The 16,843-nt window shown below is 34.9% G+C and overlaps 1 protein-coding gene across 2 annotated transcripts; it reads left to right on the forward strand.

Moving 5' to 3' along the window:
- The first annotated feature begins 4,796 nt into the window (after positions 1 to 4,796).
- On the forward strand, positions 4,797 to 15,959 carry LOC145559807 (uncharacterized). Of its 2 annotated transcripts, none has more exons than XM_081621106.1 (14): positions 4,797 to 5,158; positions 6,372 to 6,448; positions 6,608 to 6,766; positions 6,883 to 7,096; positions 10,390 to 10,476; positions 10,564 to 10,703; positions 11,003 to 11,083; positions 12,032 to 12,096; positions 12,368 to 12,540; positions 13,160 to 13,290; positions 13,429 to 13,516; positions 14,423 to 14,636; positions 14,813 to 14,919; positions 15,066 to 15,959. In XM_081621106.1, exons 1-14 carry the CDS (start codon positions 4,991 to 4,993, stop codon positions 15,579 to 15,581), a joined length of 2,220 nt encoding a protein of 739 aa, XP_081477232.1. In that variant the 5' UTR covers positions 4,797 to 4,990; the 3' UTR covers positions 15,582 to 15,959. The 2 variants fall into 2 exon arrangements, with proteins under 2 accessions (XP_081477232.1, XP_081477239.1); XM_081621113.1 differs by having other exon boundaries at positions 5,102 to 5,158; positions 6,630 to 6,766.
- Positions 15,960 to 16,843: the final 884 nt, after the last annotated feature.

The following is a 16,843-nucleotide window of genomic DNA, read 5'->3' on the forward strand; positions in this document are numbered from 1 at the left end:
GTTCAAACCCCCTAATGGCAAGCGGTTTTGAACCGCATGCGCTTAGGGGGCTTGCCATTAGCCATTTAAATGGAAAGCGGTTCGGAACCGCTTGCCATTACTAGAGAAAGGGCAGCGGTTTTGGCGCCAAACCGCTGCCCATTATGGGTATACAAAATAAAATAATTTTTTTTTTGTTTTTTTCACATAAATTGATACACAAACCAAATACATGTAAAAACATTAATATTTTTTATTAATTATTTGTTGTAATATTACATTTACATCAAAAAAAAAATTAATACAACAATAAAATTAATACAACTAATAAAATTAGCTCTATATAAAAATAAATAAAAAAAAATACTTTAAAAAAAAAACCAACCACGACCACCAACACCAGCCACGACCACCAACATCACCGACCCACCACGATCCACACCACCGACCCCCACAAATATCAGCACCACCACCCACCACGACCCTCACTAACACCAGAAGCCCTGACCCTGACCCACCCCGTACCTAGCCACCACCCCACACCTCCACCCTCCGTAACCCACAACCCACCCAAACAAAACCCACATCTCCACCCAAACCGTAACCCACCCACCACCCCAAACCTCCACCCTTCGCAACCCACCCAAAAAAACCCACATCTCCAGCCAGCCCGTACCCACCAACCACCCCACACCTCCACCGTCCCTAACCCGCAACCCACCCAAGCAAAACACCAATTTTAACTTGAAAATTTGGTTTTAAAGGTCAAATTCGACCATGAAAACACTAGATCTAGAGTTTTCATGGTCGAATTTGACCTAAAAAACTTGAAAACCCACACGTTTTGCACGAATTTGCTCAAAAATTGCTCGAAATTTTGCTCCAAAGCTGCTCGGAATTTTAGTCGAAATTATATGGGTTTTGGTCGAATTTGTTCGAAATTTATGCGGGTTTTGGTCGAGGAGAATGAGAAATGGAGATTGAGAGAGGAAAGTGAAATGAAGGGAGTGAGAAATGGAGGGAGGAGTGAGAACGAAAGAGATTGAGAGAGGAGAGTGAGAACTGAGAAAGAGAGGAGAGAGAGGAGGAGAGAGAGCGACTGGAGTGATGAGAGTGGAAAAAAAGGGGCGTGAGTTGGTATTTAAAATGGGTAGGGTTTTTTTTTTTAAAAGGCAAGCGGTTCGCGGTACGAACCGCTTGCCATTTGGGCTTTTGCAAGCGGTTCAGCCCAAACCGCTTGCCATTTACAATTATGTAAGCGGTTCAGCCCAAACCGCTTGCCATTTATAATTTTGGAAGCGGAATTGCATAACCGCTTGCCATTTGGGGCTTCCCATTACGTTTATTCTACTAGTGCTCCCAAGTCCCAAGTCTCTAACCCGTAAATACTGGATCAAAACACCGTGAGGGTTGAGGTCTTGTCAAGATCCAAACCCCCTTAATAATGATTTTTTTTTTAAAAAAAAAACACAATATGTACATCCCTTGTTTTTCTATGTTTGGGCCATTGCCAATTTGCTATGGCTTTTGGTTATATGGGCTACTAGCCTATTAGTCATCAAGCTTCAAGTTCTGTACAGACTGCAAATTCTTGGCTGCATTCTAGTGCAGCTAAGCTAGCTGCAACACCATTAAATGTGAACATATAGTACGTTAAAATGAATATACATTTTTTTTTCTTCCTTATATCTTAATTCTCTTTCTTCTTCTTCCTTAGCTCTATTATTTTTCTCTCTCTTAAGTTTTCTTCTCAATTTAACATTTTCTCTCTCCTCTTTACCTCATTTCCCTTCAATCTTTAAAGTTTTCTTCTTCTTTATATAAATTTTTGAGTTACTAATTCGAGTTTTGATGGGTATACTTCTTTCTTTCTAAATCTATGAGTTTAAGATTCAATCATTTGGCTTTATCAAAGAGGAAAGAAAAAAAATGGAGGAGAGAGAAAGTTGAAGGTCAAAGAAAACAATGGAGGTTAGATTTTATCAATTTGTAATTATATTTTGTATGATTTCGTTGATCATGCATGATGATTTATTGTTTGATTGTTTGAAATTATTATGAGTTTGTGATGAATATCAATTAAATTGCTTAATTGTTAATGAATATCAATTGAGGTATTGCTTAATTTGTAGTTATTTTCTCTCCCCCCCCCCCCTCTCTCCCTCTTTTTCTTTTGATTTTTTTTTTCTTTTGATTTCTAATCATGTTACAAATCAATAATTAATTTCTCTATGATGAATCAAAATTAGATTTAACGTGTATATTCAATTTTTTAGAGTTTCAATAATTACAATCAATCTTGAATATAATTTCTGTAAAAAAAAAATGAACACGTAGGAATTTAAAAATGAACATCTTTTACAAAATGAGCATTTAGTACACCGAAAATGAATATTAAATACATAAAAAATGAACATATTTCAAAAATTTATTTCATCTTTATTTTTCGTTAATAATTGTATACGGTGAATTTGAACCTTTATGAAAATCATGTTTATTTTAATATCCTAAATGTTCATAACTTTTTGTTACATGTTCATTTTATAAGTGTTTATTTTTTAATACTAAATGTTCATTTTTATTAGGTTGAAAGTAAAATATAATACTTTGAAAGTTAAATTATCTGAACATTTAGTGTTGAAAATCTGAACAATTTATTATGAATATATATGTTTCGTTATTCATTACGAACATATCTGTTATTGATTATGAACACATATGACATATAGAGTGATAATTATTTATATTTTTAACTATTGTATTGATGATTATATATTACGAACATTCTAAATAATTATTATGAACATATGTTGTGATGATTATGAATTTTAATTATTTGTTATATTTTAGTGAGTACAAATTAATTGTATTTGTAGAAGACAAAGACTCTAAATTAGTGAAGAAACAAGTAAGAAGCGATGAAGAAGTATATGATATTACAACGAATTTGCCTTTAAGTTGGAGAATTTCCGATGTATATGATCCCAATTTTATGGTTGTATGATAAAGGTTCATTTCTAATATACTAAATGTTCATTTTTTTTGACATGTTCACTTTTTATTACCGAATGTTCATTTTTTACGTGTTCATTTTTATTACTGAATATTCTTTTTTTTTTTATGTGTTCATTTTTCTAACTAAATGTTCATTTTTAAGGTCGTGGTCTAGCAAATTTATGATTAGATTATATGATAATCAGATTCATTTTTAATAAATGATCATTTCCTTATAATATGTAAACTTTTTAGTATTAAATGTTCATTTTTTTTACGTGTTCATTTTTTGTTATTAATTGTTCATTTCTTTTTTCATGTTCATATTTTTTAACTAAATGTTCATTTTTTATTTGGGCCGCGCGTTTTGGGCCTCACTTGTTGTAGCTATCATGTTCATATTAATTATTTGTTATATCTAGTGCAGCCAAGACCAATTGCTGTACAGACCTCATCATGGGCTTTGTAGCACAGTCCACAAACTAAAAACTTAAATTGCATCGTAGAATTCGAAGTATGAACACTTGATTTGTAGCACATTTTTTTTTTTTGAAGAAGAAAAACATTTGTAGCAAAACCTCACTCTAAGGTCCTATTTGGCAAAAATAGCGGTAGCGGGTAGCTTTTAGCGGTTGAGTAACGGATCGCTGTTAAGGTAGCGAGTAGCTGTCAATTAGTAGTGGGTAGAGATTAACTGTCAAAGTAACGGTTGATAGTATGAGTGCTTGACAAAAATAGCGGTTGTAATACTAAAAACATATCTAAATTCATATAAATATTAATTACAAAGTAATAAAAATTTATTAAACGCTACCCGCTACTTCTGAACGCTACTATTTTTAACGTTTAAGAAAAGATGCCTAAATGCTAACTCTATCGCTAACCGCTACTAGAATTGTTACCTTGCCAAGCACTCCCAATTTTTTTCTACAGTAGTGTTTTGACTAGTCAAAACTCTAATTTCTACGTCAAACGCTACCACCAAACAGGGCCTAAATTATTTCTATTTTGAACAAATTTTTTTTTTAATGTCCATTTTACATATCTTTGCAACTCTCTTTAGCATTAGTAACCAAACTCCCTTAACAACTAAGATTACTCTCTACATACATGCAACTTCTTCTTTGCTCTTCTTTTTCCTATGTTTTACAACACTCCATAATTATTTTAGTATTGAGTCCTGACTTTGAGAACAATTTTTGTTTAGCCAAACTCGATTTTAAAAATTGATTATGGATAGAATATGACTCATGAGTTCGATTCCAGCCAATCATACGTGTATGGGATAAAAATACTGTACATTACTATAAATTGTAATAAATACCTTTTTTTTTTTTTTGGGTAAGGAGAAAACTTCTAATCGAATCTCAACGCTAATGACTTTGTGGTACAATATTTACAGGTCAAACACTTTAAGAATGAGGAAGAAGGGTAAGAGATCCCCAGCCTTAAAGTGACCGCAGAATGTAAATCCTCCATAGTCTATACCTAGTATTAAGACTTTGTTGAAGTCACTTTCCAATAAAAAAACTAATTTTTTTTTTTTTTTTTTTTTGAGGACAAAACTAAATTAAATTAAATTTGTTGGATGAAGTTAGATTTACAAGTTACTCCGAAGATCACGGCCATTAATCTAGAATATAAATATGGTACTCGTAATATAGGTAGAAGAAGACTAGGTCCAATAAACAAGCCCACATCATTGAAACGCACCAAACTACGTCGTGTAACTTTAGTGGGTCCACTTTAAACTGCTGACTAGACCCAACAAATTCACCTCCTTTAAGCAAAACAAAATTAATTTAAAAAAAAAAGGACGCAAAGTCGTCTTGTTGCAGGAAAACAATTTTTTCAACATTTTCCTGCAAATTTTATCGATCAAATTGAACAAAAAAAACCGCCATTGTTGTGTTCTTCAAGCTTCAACTTCACAATCTCATCTCAAAACCCTAATTTATCGAATTACGAGAAAAAGAGGGAAAATTTGGTAGTCGGAAGGTAGAAGAAGAAGAGGAAGATGTGGGTGTTTTACCTGATATCGTTGCCGATGACATTGGGGATGGTTGTGATAACCCTAAAATACTTTGCTGGACCTCATGTTCCTCGATATGTCTTCCTTACTGTTGGTTATGCTTGGTTTTGTTCTCTTTCTATAATCATTCTTGTCCCTGCCGACATTTGGACGGTATTTTCTCAATTTCTCTCTCCTCTTTTGATTTTGTTTTGATTTTTGGGTTGTATTTTGGTTGATTGATTGTTTAATTTGGTTGAATTTCTGGATTTTGATTACTTGATGTTTAATTAGGGTTTAATTTTGGATTTTGTGATCGAAGCTGTTTTTATGATGTGGTGTTCATAAATTGGGATCTGATTTAGGTTTGCATGGATTGCATTTGGTTTATTTGAGCTGTTACTCGTGTTGTTTTGTGTTTTGGATATTGGTGTTTTAGTGATGTTTGATTTAAATTGCACTGGATATATCTTTTAGAGGAGAATACCAGCTTAGGGAGTTGGGCAGTTGGGATGTGAGGTTAATTTTATGTGTGTGTATCGACTCGGTTTGATTTTTCTGGTTATGAAGTCGTGTTCGACTGCTCGTGCTTGGGAAGTGATCATGGGAGAGAGATGCTTTTGTGAGGATTTTTGTAATGAACTTCAGGTTTAGGGTAGCTCGAGATGATATAGATGTGTAGTTGTCATCCATTGGTAAAGTGACTTGTACTGTGCACATTATTGACTGAAGTCATTAGACTATCCGTTCATTTTCTGAACATGGTAATTTTGCAGGTTAAAGGATGTATGTGTTTATCAAAGAGGAAGATAAGTAATGTTAATTTCATATTCCATAAGGATATCCAAATGCTAGCATTTACGGAGTAATTTTTTTGGTGTGTGTAATAGAAAAGGTTAAGTTAATAGCTTGATTAAATTTGAATTAGTGGAGAAGGGTGCTATGCTCTTTCTACAAAGTCAGTTGTAAATGTTAATTATCTGCCTCTGAGTTACTTGTTTATTTTGCTATGCGGATCATGTATCCTTTTAACAGGCTTAAGAAGTGTGCTGAAATAATAATTTTTTTTGAGTTATCTTTTGACAATGTGGATATGTTAGGGACTTAGGGTTAGCAGAAAGGTCCATGATTTTTTCATGTGCTGTACAGAATGACAGGATATGAAGCTCTAGGTTCTTAACAGCTCTATAACATCTGTGTTCTCGTCCTCGGTATCATGCGGCGATCCTTTTTTTTTTTTTTTGGCAAGAATTATTTGAAAATATGCGATTTCTGTTCCCTTCAGGCTTTGTTTCAAGTGTTGAATATGCTACTGGCTTTTTAAGAGTGGACTAGGATAATAGCTTCATATAGGATTTTCTCTAAGTTGTTGATATTGTTCCTGCAGACAGTTAATGGTCACTACAACGGGGTCATTTCATTCTTGTGGAGCTGGTCATATTGGAGCACATTTTTGTTAACTTGGTATGATTCTAGACTAAATATGTTAACTGTCATTATTAGGCATTTTCTTATTGCTGATGCAGAAAATAATGCAACACATATGTTTTTACATTTTAAGAACTCAGTGATTCAGATTTCAGATAGCCTTATATATTTGAGTTATGTGATTTTGCTAAGCAGGGCTGTGGTGCCCCTTATCCAGGGTTATGAAGATGCTGGAGACTTCACATTGACGGAAAGATTAAAAACAAGTGTACATGTGAACCTTGTCTTTTATCTTATTGTTGGATCTATCGGTCTTCTTGGACTGATACTCCTTTTCACTATGCGCAGAAAGCTGTCAGTTGCTACCTTTTTTATTTTATATTTACTTCCGTTTTTCAAAGGTTGTCAAAGACTTATATGGAAATATTGTATCTTTTGCTTGACATTCTTTTTATGTGGGGTTGAACCAGGAAAGGAGGTGTTCTTGGTTTTGCAATGGCTTGTTCAAACACATTCGGACTTGTTACCGGAGCCTTTTTACTCGGTTTTGGTCTAAGTGAAATTCCGCGAAGCCTCTGGAAGAATGCAGATTGGACATTTCGGCAGAAACTATTGTCCCATAAGATTGCAAAAATGGCTTCGAAACTGGATGAGGCTCATCAGAATTTCTCAAATGCAATTGTGGTAAGCTTCTACTGTGTCATATAGAACTGGCACCTTAAATATGGTTAACGTGTTCAAGTGTCAGACTTAACCCTATTCCAATAATTTTTGGTATATTTTTTTAATTCAAATGAAAAATGTTAATATTATTTCTGACTCATCGTAGTATTCAAACTCCTGATTATCAAGTACTTGACATGGAATTTTATGGTACAAAGAGTTCATGTAGGAGTTTTGTCACACTATATGAAAGTACAATAAAGAGTTGCTCTTCCTTAGTTCCTTTTATGCTTTGACATCAAAATTTTATGTTACTCACTCAAGCTGAATCCTTCTGTTTTCCATCTGCGCCTATGTATTTAAGGTTGAGCCTTCCTTGGATCACATCCATAGGTTTTCGCCCCCCCCAACACACACACACACACACACACATACACACACATTCAAGTGTTAACTAGCTATAATTTCTGGTTTGGTGATTTAAGTGCCCCTTTAAGCAGTTTTGGCTCATTTTTCATGCTAACATTATTGGGGAAGCAGGCTTGGGCATAGGATTTTCTAGGCCCCTTAATGAACATTGGTTTGTGCTCAAGCGGATTTCCTAGATAGTTGGCATGCTAGAGTTCTTCCTCGGACTTGCAATTTTTCTAGGTGAAATTTTTGCAATATATTTATTTTCCAAAATTGAAGTCTCTTATCCTTAGTCTTTACTTTGTATTTTTCTTGATACTGCAAATGATGAAATCATAATGCACTGTCTTTTGTTTTCATATTCTCCCCATCTAGACATCATAGGGATACTATTGAAAGAAAAAACTATTACTTTTAGGGGGACAAAAGGGAGCAGAATGTTATGAAGTAGGCTTGGGCTTTTCCTTGCAAATCTTTGATATAGATGACTTAGGATATTATCTGTGTGATCTTTAAGATCTCGAAGGCTAAGGCTCCCTAATTGTGATTTACAGTCCTTGCTTTGAATGTTTGGTGGATTTTAGATATCTAGTGTAGGCATTGCTCAAGATGACCTTAGAATTTGATGCTGCAGGAAATTCTGTTGCTGTTTGATGAAATATTATACATAGTCATCATTTATATTGAATCTTAAAACTCCTAGGAAGGGCAAAAAATTAAGTACACTTATTTTGTGTCATGTTATGAGCAACTCATCCCAGAGTAAGGTGAAGGGAGACCTTTTGGTGATTTGGTCTCAGCAAGAGTTACAAGATGGTATTTAAGGGCCTTAAATAAAAGCCTTTTTTATCGCTGCGGCACGATATTCGTTCGAGAGACATTGTATTGGGGAATGGTTGATTAAAGTTCAATTAAAAATGAAAGTAGTGGGAAACTAGGAACAATTTATCGTGTTTAGGGGTATTGAGAAAATATAGTGGAGTTAGATGGGTTTTGATGATTTAAAGTGAAGATAGAAATAAGTTAGTGGATGATGAACCCACCCGTAAGGAAAATTTGCGCTTTTATTAAGGGACATGAATTTTGGGAGAAATAGAGCTTTTATTTAGTGATGGAGGGAGTAGTAGGAAATAAAATGACACCCAAAGTCGCAACTTTTGCCCCTTATCCTTATACTGGTCCCATCTATCAATTAATTGGGCGTGTCCCCATGACTCTTAACATGGGTTGTTTCTTCATAAATCAGCTCACTTTAAGTAACATGTTTACAGTTTAGTTGTTGAAAGTGGCTGGGGATATTGTCATTGGCTCTTTGATTTTTATAATTAGTTGAATTCCACCCTCTTCTCCCCTCAACGGCTCAACCCTGCTGCACTAACCTCTTCAGCCAGCCACTTTCTTATTTTCCTGTCACATTTAATACCTACTCCTTCCTTTATTTCGTTAAGGTCAGCCCTCTGAAACAGTCAAAAGTCCACCAAGAGATCCAAGATCAAACTCTAGTTCCACCATCATTTCTCCACCTTTTTCCCTACTTATCTAGATGACCAGATGAATTCAATTAATGGGGGAAAATGAACAATATGTAGATGTCTATTTAACTAAAGTCTTATGGAGCTCACCATTGAATTGGGAAATTCCACTTGCTATGTTGATACGCTTTGAAGAGAAATTAGAAAAATAAGTAAACTTACTTTTTGAGAAATTACCAATTTCTTGGAAACAATCTCTTATACACAACCAAGAACCTTACAATGAATCCACCACCTGAGATTATTATCACAAAGGTAATTAATCAATCACCTTGATAGTCTTGATATATTAATAGGGTGAAAGAAAAGTTACAAAAGGAGTAAGAATAATTTCATGATGGAAGCATCAAATTGTGTCCAACTTTATCTCAATTGAGTAAGTTGATGATTGAGCAAGGAGAGAGATGATTAATAGTTTGTGGGAGAAATAGGCAAGTGATTCATGTGTGTAAATATTGGAGAGGTCTGCTGGTTTGGAGGGTGAAGATTCGGAATTAAATGGAATTTTTTTGTAAGTGGTGGAGGGAGTAGTGGTGATTTGATGATTGCTATGGATATGGGATCAGGGGACTTGTGGTACTTGGATCTAGTGGGATAGAGCTTGGGTGGTGGTGATGGAGAGGGGAGTGAATATATAAGTTCCCCGAAATTAAAACAATATGTTTACCCTTGTCATAAACGATCACCTTAAAAAGATTAAGTAACCCCTATGTTTACTTACTCAGTTGGTTAGCGCGTTTATGAAGAAACAACCCATGTTAAGAGTCATGACTGATAGAGTAACCCTTGAATAAGTAACCCCTATAAGAAACAACCCATGTTAAGAGTCATGACTGATAGAGTAATCACCTTAAAAAGATTAAGTTCCCCGAAATTAAAACAATATGTTTACTTACTCAGTTGGTTAGCGCGTTTTTAACCCCTGACTGATAGAGTAACCCTTGAATAAGTAACCCCTATAATTTACCCCTGACCAAACGAGTAACCTCAGATTAAGTAACCCCACCAAACGAGTAACTCTCTGTAAGTAACTCCTAACCCCCTAGAAGTAAAAGTAACCCTGTCCACAGGCAGCCACATATAAAAAATTGTGTATAACTAATTGAATAAGAGGAATGCAATGTCAATTTTATGGCTTTTATCGTGATATAATCTTGTGTCATACGTAGTTTTCTAGCAAATTTTCGGAGTTGATTTTCCTTTAGTAATTTGCATTTTTTTTTTGAAATATTTGCTTTTTTTTTTCATTGATGCAATGTGTATCTATTGCTTTGGATATACTGTAATTCTCATAGTTTATGAATGTTGATAAATTCTATAAGTATTTCATTTCATCTTTGTTGTTCCCGTATTTATTCTATTCTCTATTAGGTTGCTCAAGCGACCTCTAACCAAATGTCAAAGCGTGATCCTTTACGGATTTACATGGATGTAATTGATAAGATGTTGACTGAAATGGTATGACAACTCTTCTCTCTTGATTGTATGCTAGAAAATGAATTCTTTCTTAGTTAAGCTCTTAAATCTGATTATCACTTTTATCAGTTTAAAGAAGATCCATCCTTCAAGCCACAAGGAGGGAGATTGGGTGAAAATGACATGGATTATGATGCAGATGATAAATCAATGGCTCAGCTTAGGCGTCAACTTAGAGTAGCACAAGAGGAGTATTATCGATACAAAAGGTAAATTGGTCTGAGAACAAAAGGAGTCTATGTATGCCAAACTGCCAATATATAAAATATGTATATTTTATTTGTTCATTTTACTGGTGTAATTAGATGCTTTTGCTTTGTGTCATATTTCTTGACAAATGCTGTGATTTGCATTGTGTCATTTCTTTTGTTATGTTACTCTTGACTCAAGAACTTATTTATGATATGATTACATGTCCTATTGCTTTGTGACATATTGATAAATACTGTGATTTTCATGATATGATTACATGACTCATCCCTTGTGTTAATTATTTTTTTCTTTTTAGTGAATATATGACATATGTCTTGGAGGCCCTTGAGTTGGAAGACACCATCAAAAATTATGAACGACGCCATGCTACTGGATGGTATGTCATCACTTCTCTTTCCACTTATAGGATTTATTATTTGACATGCTTTTGCAGCTAATTATTTGATCGGAAAGTAAGTCGAATTTTTAGGAACTGATGGGGGTATTAAAAGTTGAATCAATTATTTATTCCCCTTATCTTTACTTTGCTAAACACTCCCTTTGTACAACTGACTTGTTATGATGCTGTGACATCTTATTCTCCAGGATGCTTCCTCCTGAACCACAATGGGAATTGCCTAATATTTATATTTCCCGGGTGGGATGGAGGAGTTTTCCTTTGGATCTGGAGTTATTTCTCTTAATTTTGAAGTCACAAAGAGGAAATCAGCGTAGGCATTCATTAGATGAAAATGTGGATTTTTTTGGGAAAGGATATGATGAACAAGGGGTGTTCAATGCCGAGAATATCATCTGTATGACTGTATTAGTTTTGTTGGGAGGTGATGGAAAAGTTATTACTTGTCGGATCTCAAAGTTGAGAGTTTTGTCTTTTATCTAAGCTGATGATGTGGTTGAGGAAAAAGCTAGTGGGGAAGGGGAAAGCCCAATTTGTTCTTGTGCGTTGGTCTAAGACTAGGCTGGGTTGCATATATGCCTATTGCCAAATGTTTATCTCATATCTGTTGGATATATCTTTTCCTTTTCTTTTCCATTTATTTTCTGCGACTGAATGTTGAAACTGTACCTAATGTAAAGGTCAGAAGTTAAAAGAATGCTACTCTCTTCTCCAAAGTGGTATTTGTTGATTGCTTATCTTGATTTGCCACGCTACATAGTCATGCATCAATTGTTATTGATATTCTTGAAATTCATTTCATACGTAAAAGTTTACACATGCATTTGTTACTATATTTTTGGTAAAGGTAGTGTTTTTTTTTTTTTTTTTTTTTTTTTTTTTTTTTTTTTTTTTTTTAAGTCCCTGGAACTTGAATTGTACTTGCAGGAAATTTATTTCAAGCCTGAGAGGCAGTCGTCCTGGCAGAATTGGCTCCTTCTTAGATACTATTGGTAATACTAGAACTTCCAAAGCTTTTCACATTTGAATAGCTGTATATAGCAAATTTTGAACTGAAATTTCTTGTGAGAAGCTTGGTTGATAGTCAAATGTTTTTCTATTGCTTCAGATGTGAAGCTTAATTTTGTAAAAAAATTGTGTTTCCTTAATATCTCATTTATGATGTTAGTTTGTAGTGGAGCAACAGGGATATTATATTTTTCTTATTCTAGCGGGTTGTGGTAAAAGCAATATCAGGCTAACAGAGATGGTTGTTCTTTCCAGAGCTATTATGGCGCTGTATCTTGAGGAAGCAATTACAGAAACTTTTGGCTATCGTACTTGGTTGCATGTCAGTGGCAATTCTTTTGGCTGAAGCAACGTTACTTCCCAATGTTGATCTGTCTCTTTTCTCAATTCTCATCAAATCTGTGGGAAGAAGGGAGTTATTTGTGCAGGTACTCAGGAAGATTGTACTGCATGATTATTTCAATTTTCAGTTATTTCTTCTTTCTTCATCATTATCTTTGTTGTGTCACGTGTCATATTATGCTTAGAAAATTTTCTGCTTGACGAATGTAATTGCGAAGCTGATTCGTCGTTTTAGGAAAAATTTCTTTGAGATGCTTTTAGTATCCAGAATCAGATCTTCAGTCACTTAGTGTTGCACCCTTTTGGTGGCAAAAAAATTAATGATAGAAATTCTCTTGTTGGGGCCATATGTAGGTTGCTGCGCTTTCATAATTCTAAAGTAGGAATGGTCGTCCATATAACCAGTCAATGTTTCTTGACTATCCTGCTGTATAACTAATGCCGTGTGCTTATTTTGACTTGATTTTCTTCATTATGTGCTAACCCGTGGAGAAAAGGGGCAGAGCTACTAGTTATGAGATGTTTCTATTAAAATTTTTGTTATTGTTTGATTGGTTAGAAGTTCTATTTATGATTTATCTGTTGCTACGTGATGAAATCTTTAATTGATGAAATAATTGTTAATGTGAGCTATGGTGGGGTGGGTGATTTAATGTGAGATCATCTATTATGTTCATTTGATCGTACCCCTTTCTTTGTTGGCAGGTTTTTGCCTTTATTCCTCTGATGTACATGTGCATATGTACATATTATTCATTGCTCAAAATTGGAATGCTGATGTTTTACTCACTGACGCCAAGACAGACAAGCTCTGTCAACCTGCTTATGATTTGCTCGTAAGTCATTTGATATTTCTCTAGTATGAGAATAGGCTTCAAAATTTGAGATGTGGCTGCAATAGTTTAAATTATCTACTTAAAAATATAAAATGCACCTTCAAGAAAAGCTAGTAATTCTGTATTTTCTTTTCACAGGATGGTTGCTCGTTATGCCCCACCAGTCTCTTACAATTTTCTAAATCTTATCCGCCTTGATGGGAATGCTAAAACTATCTTTGAAAAGGTAACTCTCAAGTAATAAAATAGCATTCGGTTCTGACATTTATTATCAGTGAGTTAAACGTGGCTGCATGGAAAAGTTGATATAGTGGACAATTGGACATACATTGGGGGGTGGAGTCCCATTTACCTTTTGGACTATTGCAATAGGATTCTGGAAATTTAGGGATGCCTACAATAGTTCCAATGTGTGAGTGCACATATTTCAAACTTAAGGGGATTATTGCCTTGTTGGGTGGGTGGGAAGAGGCTGGAGTCCCATTTACCTTTTGGAGCATTGCAGTAGGATTCTGGAAACCTTTGGGCCAGCTATAATTGATCAAATGTGGGAATGCACATGTACATTGGGTGCACCTTTAAAGTTGGCAGACTAAGAAAATAGGGTTTCTGTCTTTTTCCCGTGATGTTATGATATGATGTTTTTTTTTCCTTTTTATTTCCTATTGGATCTCCCTTTCCCCAATAAAAAAAAGGTTTAGGTGTGTTAAGAGTTGCCAAACAGCTGTGACAAAATTTATATTATTTGTTACCAAAATATGAAGCATGGGTACTTCAATTGGCAGCCATACCCCCACACAAGTACGTTATGGGGTATTGTCGTATTGGGCACGCTGCATGTTTATTCATTATCACTTATATTTCTGATGGTGCTTCTCATCTCCAATCTTGCATTCGTAGTTATGCCAGTATTATTTCCTCATGAATATCAGAATGGATCAACGGATTATTAATCATGTTGGATATTTTTGCACAATACGCCATTTTCTGACCTGCCATTTGTTTATTGATTGTCAAGCCTGAGTTGTTAGCCAATGTACAAACCTTGTATGATGTGCTTTGCTCATCAGTGTTGCTTTTTGGCAGTATCCAATTGACTAACTATTCTACTCCTTTCAAACTTTTATAACAGCGAATGGGCAACATTGATGATGCTGTCCCCTTTTTTGGGAGGAGATTCAACAAAATTTACCCTCTTATTATGGTTGTCTATACAATCCTGGTTGCTAGTAACTTTTTTGATCGGGTGATGAATTTTTTTGGAAGTTGGAAAAGACTCAGGTTTCAAAGTGAAGCTGAAGACTTGGATGGATTTGATCCATCAGGAATGATCATCTTGCAGAAAGGTAAAATAACATAACTCCATGCCTTAGATCTTGAGTCAAAGAGGGGGGTGGTTCTCACTATTGAAAAGATTTGGAAGGAATATGAAAGTACACTCCTCTCTTCTCCTTCTTCTTCCTTTTTGATTCCTCCTCTTCTGTTCATCCATCAATGCTATAACTTTCTTGCTGATGTGCAGAACGTTCTTGGCTTGAACAAGGACACAAAGTTGGTGAGCAGGTTATACCATTGGCAAGAAACTTCAATGGTGTCAGCGTGGATGTTGAGACTGGCATAAAGTCAAAGGTATGTTTAAATTTTTCATTTTTTAAAAATAAATTTTGAAGGTATTACTTGTTATGTATAATCTTTTGGCTATCATGTCGTTCTATGCATTTGGGAATATGATTATGTTGTCGATAAGTTATTAGCTTAATGCAAACTTATTTTAGGGCGATCCTGCTGTCGAGATGAAAGGATCTTCATCCATGAATGATATTAAAGGCAGTCTGGGGAAAACATCAAAATCTGAAGCTCGGCAATCTATTGGGAACAGGGAGGTGATTGGCCACAAGTATGCTGTAATGAGAGAGCAGAACAAGCAAACATCCAGCTCAAAACCTGCAGAGAATACTATAGCTGCTGCAAAGGTCTCGTTGCTGAATTCTGAGACTTCCAGTTCAGCAAATGACCTAAGACGCACATCTTCCGGCATGTCTTCCACATGGCAGTCAATGAAAATGGGTTTTAACAATTTCAAGACAAACCTTGAGGCAAAGAAATTTCTTCCTCTAAAACAATCCCAGGAACCAAAACTTCTCTCCCATAATTCTTCTTCTGAGTCTCTGGATGAAATATTCCAGAGATTAAAACGTCCTACTGTAGATAGCACGGCATATGTTGATGATGATGATGATTACGATGATGACAATGATAATGAGATTAGGAAATCGGGTTCAAAAAGATGACATTCTGTGTAATTAAGAGCTACTCCCTATATGTATAGGAACTGTGTCGCAGGCAGAGTGCTTGAGATCATTGTATAGGTCTAGTGAAAAGGTCAAATGCCCGCGCATGAGCTCACAAATTTTGGCTGCGCCGTGTGATTCTGCTGTTGTGGGATTATTTGCTGTTGCCATATTGCAGCTGATTAACTAGAACTGACTCATAGGGTAACAATGTATACATTGTGAAAGATGATTCTTACCCTGAAGAACCCAATACACGAGAAAATATTTTTGTATACTTATATATGAAAGCATATTAGGTTTTGGTATTTTTCCTATAATAGTCAATTTTGTATGTGTATCTGGAATTCGATATATACTAGTGAAATTTGTTTTCAACCAACAATCAGATTATTATCTGTAACACTGTTAAATTTATTAGTATCTTCATCGACTCAGTAACAGTGACTTCATTTCTTAATCTGCATTTATCTTCTTTATCGAGGCCACGATCAATGATCACACCTCTTGTATATTGGGATTAATGACATAATTTGATGTAGATTAGCAGAACTGTTCTCTCATGATTCGATATTAAAGCATTGATTTGTGAAATAAGATACAAAAATATATGTGCTGTACAGTGCACACTGCTTGCCTCTGCTGCTATCTAAATTAATGGAGTAGAAAGAAAGTGAACATATAATTGGACAATCACATCGATTCTGGAGCGATATATGTTGAAATACCCGGCCCTGTGCCCTGTCACATTCATATTCAATTTTTTCAAAGATTTTGTCCCTATGATTCATTTGATACAAAATAGTGACCAAAGTTTGGAACATGGTACAATGATTCATTCTTGAAGATTTTTTGGGAGAAATTGTAAGTAAAATAAATAAATTCATGAGCATTATGAAAATAATCTCTGTTCTATTAAACATGGTCAAATTCCTCTCGATCCACCTTATAAAGTAGGCCATGAGAAGACGCTCGATTTTTCGATAGGTGTAAAGTCAAATCCTTATTCAACATATAAGAAATTATGGAAATATAAAATATGGTACCTTGATCAAATTGTCCACCTTCTCATCCTCTATCCATATATCAATCTAATAATATATATATAAAGGAAAATGGGATAAATTATGTATATACAAAACAGGTAATACAACTACACAAGTAAGTCGAGCGTGTACTTAAAATACATGGAAACTTAGCTAATAAATTTGCCAACTATGACATACTAGCGCAAACAACTTGATGTGATGGTCATTGGTCAA

The sequence above is a fragment of the Chenopodium album genome, chromosome 1 (assembly GCF_948465745.1).
Source record: "Chenopodium album chromosome 1, dcCheAlbu1.1, whole genome shotgun sequence".
Lineage (NCBI taxonomy): Eukaryota > Viridiplantae > Streptophyta > Magnoliopsida > Caryophyllales > Amaranthaceae > Chenopodium > Chenopodium album.

Bases quoted from the DNA above. Each gene is read 5' to 3' on its own strand.
- LOC145559807 (XM_081621106.1), top strand. From the start codon at position 4,991: ATGTGGGTGTTTTACCTGATATCGTTGCCGATGACATTGGGGATGGTT. The intron at 6,449-6,607 runs GTATGATTCTAG...TTTGCTAAGCAG, and splicing joins AGCACATTTTTGTTAACTTG to GGCTGTGGTGCCCCTTATCC. The intron at 14,637-14,812 runs GTAAAATAACAT...GCTGATGTGCAG, and splicing joins AATGATCATCTTGCAGAAAG to AACGTTCTTGGCTTGAACAA.